This window comes from Vigna umbellata, chromosome 3, assembly GCF_029865625.1.
Source record: "Vigna umbellata cultivar VRB3 chromosome 3, Vumbellata_1.0, whole genome shotgun sequence".
NCBI classification, from domain to species: domain Eukaryota; kingdom Viridiplantae; phylum Streptophyta; class Magnoliopsida; order Fabales; family Fabaceae; genus Vigna; species Vigna umbellata.
The window spans coordinates 54,072,966-54,080,641 of NC_142167.1; the positions used below are offsets into that span (position 1 = coordinate 54,072,966).

General features: G+C 32.9%; 1 protein-coding gene across 1 annotated transcript; it reads right to left on the reverse strand.

The window, feature by feature from the left end:
- Nucleotides 1–464: 464 nt before the first annotated feature.
- Nucleotides 465–3,825, reverse strand: ORC6 (origin recognition complex protein 6). Its single transcript, XM_047307907.2, has 9 exons — nt 3,522–3,825; nt 3,282–3,433; nt 3,117–3,197; nt 2,919–3,030; nt 2,558–2,620; nt 2,366–2,453; nt 2,173–2,243; nt 924–1,020; nt 465–833 (listed from the first exon to the last, which is right to left on the reverse strand). The coding sequence occupies exons 1-9, from the start codon at nt 3,639–3,641 to the stop codon at nt 754–756; spliced, it is 864 nt and encodes a 287-aa protein (XP_047163863.1). The 5' UTR covers nt 3,642–3,825; the 3' UTR covers nt 465–753.
- Nucleotides 3,826–7,676: the final 3,851 nt, after the last annotated feature.

Consider the following 7,676-nt stretch of genomic DNA (forward strand, 5'->3'; position numbering starts at 1 on the left):
AATATAAATGTATAGATTTTCGATACTTAGTTTTATTGTGCTGTCTCTGAATACAAGAATTATGTTTGGTTTTCTCGTTATCCATAAATTGAGATATGAATTTTAATCAATTTCATTAAACAACTATTGTTACTCTTAACATATTTTTAGCCACTAATTATAAACACTCCTAGAAATGCATATAATGTTAAACATCATTGACCTTCTACATTCAGGTTGTACACATTAATTATAAATACTCCGTGCCGCCATAAATATATCAAACTTCAACTACTCAACGTGGAAATAAAGACAAGTCTAATAGAATAATTTGTTTAGCAATGAATGTTTGAAATCACGTTTACAGCTATGTTACAATGATTATTAACATTATCATGCATGCCTCCAGGTATGCCCATTTAAAATTAAAATACTAAACTAAAAATTTAAAAGTCAAATCGTTATGTCGAGTAATGGGTTGAATATATAGCAATAGATATACACGAATTAACTTCTTTGCATGTACAAACTATTAGCAGCCCGTTTAAATGTTAATTGATAGAAAAAAAGAAAAGAAAAGAAAATTGGAATTCCGGCCTGAAAAGAGTTATTCCTATACACTAATGCTTTGGAAATTCCAGAAAATACATTTTTAAACAAAATTGAGCTCCATTCTAGAAACATCAGTACATGTCATCTTTCTGCACCCGTTTCTAATAATGTGCTGAACTTCTAACAAAATCATGTATTGTCATAAGGCATCGCAATACCATTTCACATGGCCTCTAATTCCTGAGTATCTGAAGATTTCTTGATAAAGTTGAGACGAGTTTGTTTGGTTCGTTTGCAAGGAGCTACAAAAAGTGAATAAGTAAACGGGGTCAACCATCATGAATCTTTGGTTCTTAGCCAATAAGGAGAAAACCCAAGAACTGTTTCAATACCTTCTGTCTTGTTTTGTTGATTGGATGCAACCACTGAAGATTTCCACTTTTCATAATCACGTGTTTCCATTTGCTTGCGTTTTTTATAACATGAAAGCTGTATAAACACAAATGTTAGTTGAATTACAGTCAAAATAAAATTTGGAAACCACATCTTACGGCAAATATCCAAAAGTACTAAATGCACCTTCAAGACAGCACAATGATGAGAAAAAAAAGTAATAGAGGGATTAAAACGCATGGGATGGATCTTGCACTTAATCGTGACCATCATCACTTTTAAACCAAATACAAGATGGAGACCAGATTGTAGAAAACTTATTTTGGAGAATAGAAATAATTCAACTACACTTCCTGGTGCATACATTTAAGGCCACAATTATCCCTCAACAAGTTATTTGCCAAATTAAAATCATTATAATTTGATGGAACAACTAACAAAGACTCTTTGCTGAATAGAGAGGACACCATACAACACGCAAATACTTGTGAATATTGAGCACAATCTTAAACTGGAGGAGACATTGCCCTTATTTAGGTTGTGGAGAACCACAAGTATTATCTATCCTAAGAAAACCACAAGAACGCGAATGTGAAGTAAGATAAGCCTTTAGCGTGTATTTCAATATCCAAGTCAGTGATTTAACTCTAACCCTATACGCTCCATGTAACACACCTAACTTAATTACCGGGTTAGTCGTGTGAAATACAGTGTATCGACTATGCAATAGCAAGTTTAGAAAGAGTTGAGAAATCTCCCATCAGATGTTGGTTTTAAACTAGAAAGGACGTTGGGAACAATTAGTCATTACCCAAGTTAGGACTCTGCAAATATGTTTGTAAATGATAGTTAATGGTTACAACTTTCAAACAAAAGGAGAACTTAATCGAAGTCTAGAAAGATGTAGTCCTTTTAATACTGCAACACAATCACAGTAAAAGGACAGTCACAATAAAAGATAGAAAGGCATTATGAATGTGTTGCGTCAACATTGAAGAAAATTGAGAAAGTCGAGCTTCAAAACAATGAGCGTTGAAAAAAAAAGGTTGAGCTACATATGAAAGAATTGTATACAAAGCACAACTTGGAATTTTATTCATAATTTAAGAAGCAACAAATTAACTCCATAAACAACAGTATATTTATGCAACGCCTGATTGAATTTCTATAAAACATTAGGGCTAAAAACCCTTTCACAAGGAAACCAAAAGTGTCGGTAAATTACAAAAAGAAGCCAGACATTAGTACCTCAGGACCATCATCGGACAAATAACCTCCATCATCGGCTTTCCTTTTACTTGGCAACACGTCAAGCAAATCTAAAAAAAATGGGATACAAAAACAAACGTTCAATGCAAAGTAAATATTAAAGTAATGGACAGAATAGCTCAGCTTTAAGAATGCATTACGATCAAACTTCCGAATGGGGAAAGGTACATACCTCGATTTGATTGCACCTCCCTAGCATCCTTTTTTTCCTTTGCAACCCCAAACACGTCATGACACAAATCCTTCATAGTAACAGAAACCTACAGCAGGCCATTCACACCCCGTTCAAAATCAATAACGCCGCTATATTAAAAATACAATAAAATAATCGCATTCAACATTCACTAGACATACAGCCACTTACACTAGAAAACTCGGATTCAGATGTACCACAAAGCTCAATTAACTTCAGCTTGTCCACTTTGAGCTGCAAAACAAACACAACCCCTACCACAACTTAAACGAAAGCAAAACAAATAGTTCATGACATTCCTCCCAATCCTTCGAATTGAAGAAAATTAAAGACAAATCCACTCGCTGCAGACGCAATTGTGGCTATTGTACTATTAAAACAGAAAGCTTGCAACAATAATTGCGGTCGCAAACCGTTTTGAAATGGACTTACACACCAAAATTACCTAATAATATTAAAATTCCTACACAATCAACATTTCTTTATAACCACCTATAGCTGTGTAATATCCAAATAAGTTCTTTAATGGTACCTTGTGTTTTTTAGCACATAGATAAAAAGCAACAGCGGTGAACACCGGACGCGTGAAATCAGCACTTGCACGACGAGAAGTCGGCAAAGACGAAACAAAACGATCCTTATACCTTCACGAAAATAACACAAAGTTCAGCAACAAATGAAGTTTCAACATCGTTTTAGCATTTAATCAAACACGTGGCAGATAACTCACAGTTTGAGACCGTCGCGAACGAAAGGAATAATACGAACGCAACCAAACTGAATCGCCAACTCCCTCACATCTATCTTCGTCCTAAAAACACCAAGCAAACACTCCATGAATAAAAAGCTTTGAAAAAATGAAAGCTGAAAGAAGAAAAAGGGAAAGGAAACGAACTTCACGCCAAGACCGTTGTGGAGAGAGTTGTAGCATCTGATGTAAGCTTTTTCGGACATTCCGCTAAGCCTCACCGCAGAGGATCGGTCGAAGAGAACGCCGAGCCTTGTTGCCGCGATTTCCAAGCAAATAAGAGATTTAGCAACCTCGCCCTGAGAAAACCAGACAAAGAGCTTCGGAATCGAATCGAATGGAACGGAATTCAATAAAACGGGACAGAAGAAATAGATGAGGACATACGACTCCGATGACGGAGGAATCGAACTGGACATCGCAGAGGCGACGGATCTCGGCGGCTTTTCTGACGACGAGTTTGGAATCGGAGAGATCGAGCTTCTTGGCCAGCTCTGAAATGTCCATTTTAGGCTTGGGATCCCAAACACGACGCTAACTTCGATTTCTTGTTCGCATTTTGAAGGGATTAGAGAGTGGAAAATGGCGGGAATAGGAGGAGGAGAACGTGGAATGGAATCCAAATATATTGATATCGCCATTTGAATATTCGCGCGCGTGTACAGTTTGCCGGGAAATTTTCGTTTGGCGCCCTCTGCTGCCGAAATCATTCTTCATTGGAAATCTTTACACAAACTTTATTTTATAAAATAATATATATATATATATATATATAATATTGATTAATTCATTAATATTGTTCAAAATATAGGTTTTTAAAGGTAAACATATATAACGTATATAACGTAACATTCAAATATTCATTATTTTCATTTAAATGTCATTCTTTTTTATTAATAAATCAGCATTGTATAATTATAGTAATTAAAGCTCTTACAACAAGTATATATCAAAAGACTGATCAAACACATTCAAGAGATCATTTTACTCCTAATCTCTTTACTTTGTTACAACTCAATTTTGTGAAAACTCAATGATTTCTCGGTTCCTAAACCTTTTGTCTCGTATTTTGTTAGTATACACAACGCACTCATACATTAAGAAGTTCACGTTCAAATTATAAAATTATGGCTATACTATTTATTTTCTAATTAAAATACACAATACTTAATAAATAATATATTTACTTATTCTTTCAGATATAAATTAAATATAATGATTTTTTATATTCATAAATTCTTTTATATCTCATTACATTTAAAATAGAATATTTTTTATTAATTTAATTCTTTAAATGATGTATGAGGTAATTTAGTTTATATAATTTAAATAGTTATATATTATAATTTAAAAACATGCATCAAAATTTAAAGAATTGAATTCTTCCAAATTTATTGGAAGGGACTAAAATTACCTTAACATTATTTTACTTTTATTTAATTTTAAAAGTAATAGTATAAACGGCCCACGAAAGTGTCTGCAAACATGAAATATGTACTACAAAGCTTATGTACTACAAAGCTTGTCTACCTTTATTTAATGGGATATGGTTCCTTTAAAGGCAACCTTCACACTTATTGGTGTTGGAATGGTTCTTAAAATATAAAAATAAAGTAATTATGAGATAAAAACTTTTGTATAAAACATCAATACCAATGCAAATATTTTTGTAATTAGTTAAATGTAATGGAACCTTTGAAGGTTGTTAATAAAATATAAAAATATTATTATAAAATATTTTTAATATTTCTTGTGATATTTATATTTATTTAAATAATTTTTATTAGGCCAGTAAATATGGTTACTTGATTTGTTCAACTGTTTTATCTATTTTTTTAATCTTTTGAATTACGTACATGTTTTTATATATAATTTATCAATTATTAGCGTATAATTACATAATAATACTTTTGATGATATAAAGAGTTTAAATAATTTTTGTATCTTTCTTGTTTAACTATCTTTTCTTCTTCCATCGTGTCATTTATTAGCATTTTTACTTCAAAAAAGGTATAATAATTCATTGTGTTCTTTTTTGGCCGAAAATCTCAAATAGTTCTTTCTTTTTTTCGTTCCAATTGAGTTCTTAATTTTATAAAATTGCTTCAACTCGTGCAGTTAAATTGGGTCAAGTCTTAATTAAAATTATTGGGGGGAAAACTTAATTAAACCTGGGGCCCTTTCTTCGAATTAGGGATTGTGAAAAGAGAGTTAGACTTCATTCTTTGAATTAGGGTTCATTGAGAGGAAATTTGGAATCAATTGCAGATGACCCATTCATGTTCGTCTTCCACATGTAATGGGTGGTGGAAGCAAAACCTTAATCTCGTTTTTTGTGGTGGTGCAGGATCTAGGATTGATGTTGTATCATCCATTTGCCTTTGTGGATTCTTTTTTATTAGGGTTCTTCGTGTTTCGCATTTCTCGCAAGGTCATGGTTCTGAGAAGGGGGTTTCTGTCTTGGTCTCTGGTTCTTCTTTTGGTTGCAGGTCGTGTGAATGAAAGAGGGAGGCATTTAGGGCTTCCATGGAACGATGAAGACGAAGGTGGCTTGCGAGTTAGGATTTCGCGATTTGGTTTGTTGATTTATGGATTTTGTGATTCAGTTCCGAAGAAGATGATTAAGTGTTGATTATGTTTTTGGGTTCCTGCTGGTTTCTTCCAGGCTTCGTTTGGCTTATGGAGGCGCGATTTCTTTGGCAAAGGCAAGGGATTATGAAATTTGGGGTTGTGATGCTGGTTCGATGAAGAGGTGAAAATTTATGCGATTTAGGGTTATTTCGAATTGGGAATTTTTGTTTTCTACGTTTTGAGATTCTAGGTCTGCAGGTCTTCATGGAGGCGTGATCCCAGTGTAATGGTTGCATGAGTGTGGATTGACGGTGGCGATGTGTGGTTCTGTGGTGGCTAACGATGGTGATTTTGGTAGTTCGTGGTTTCTTTTCGCAATTCCTAATTCAAAGAAAGTCCTGGGTTTAATTATCTTTTTTCCTCAATTTCTTTAATTAAAAATTATTAATATACACGTCAGAATCACCAAAACGAAATAATTAACTCACGTCAATTAAAAATTACACCATCAACGTGTCACACCAACGTCACTCTAACGGCGTTGGCCTAATTTAGCGATAGGGCTCTAATTAAAGCAATTTGGCAAAAATGAGGGCCCAATTGAGACGGAAAAAAAAGTAAGAGACCTATTTGAGATTCTTAACCAAAAAAAGGACCTAACAAATGATTAAACCTCAAAGAATTATTTTCTTTTGACTTTTACTACTCCAATATAAAAAACCATACATTTGTCATCCTTGGAATGGAAAACATTCAATATAAAACTTGGGTTAAATTTTTAAAATTTCATTCCCAATTTGATAAGGTCATTCATCATTTCATTACATCACAATAAGGCAACAAAGAAAAAATATTGAAAATTATTATGGAAGAAGAATTGGGATGATGGAAACTAGAAGAAGTATAAATCAACTAAGAAGGATCATTCATAGTTTAGCACAAAGAAATTAATCCAATCTGATATAAGATAAGTGATTAAGTTATTCTTCCTATGGTTGGCACTATAATCCCTATAAAAAAGGGATGAATTAGATTTTATCTCGAGGTTTACAAGCAACCTATGGGCAATGGTCAATCTCGTATGGTGAGTCTTTTTATTAACATTGACATTCGTCAATATTAAAAACGGCTTTGCATTACCATGAGGACAATTCACCGAGCCTATAGTGGATGTTCACGGGGTTGTCAATGATTACGACTCAAAAGCATTTTTCACTTGTTATTCAAATGCTAACTGAACTCATTAATAAATATAAAGAAGTATGTTCGTTAATCCAATAAAACAACTTTCTTCCTCTTTTCTTTCAAGCACATTCTTATTCATTCTAAAATAAGCATATTTGATTAAGAAGATAATTACGAGTTCTAATATAGAAATGGTTGTGACGACATCTAAGAATGTTGGTAAGAATTTTCTATTATGAATATTTCTCACACAATCGAGGTGGAAAAAAAGGCTGAAAATTATAACACATTGATAGGTGTGATAATTATTTATTTATTCACACTTATTATAACCTCTTATTTGTCTTATATCACGTGTTTTGTGTTAGTTCCATGAAAGAAGTAGGATTTGTAGATATTCTTCAAAGATAAATTTAATTTCTTTATGTTGATTATTTTGTACGAAAATGGAAGATTATAGAAGAATTGAGAGCACCTGCCAGGAGTCTTTCGCCCCATAATTAATTCATGTGTTGATTACTTAATCCATCTTTCAATAATCTTGTGTTTTGTCTTTTTTATTCATGTGCATTATCGAATATATATGCTTTTTGGGTTGTGTCTAATAATTGGAAAATGTTTTTGAAACCTAGACACGATAAAAACAACCAAAAGGTTTGGTTTTAGACATAGACCAAAGCTTTTGGTCATTTTATACATCTTTTCTTAATGAAAATCTTTAGTTTAAATATCTAAGGGAATAATATTTTCACATAAAGATTTTAGACTTGCATTTAAGGAATTAGG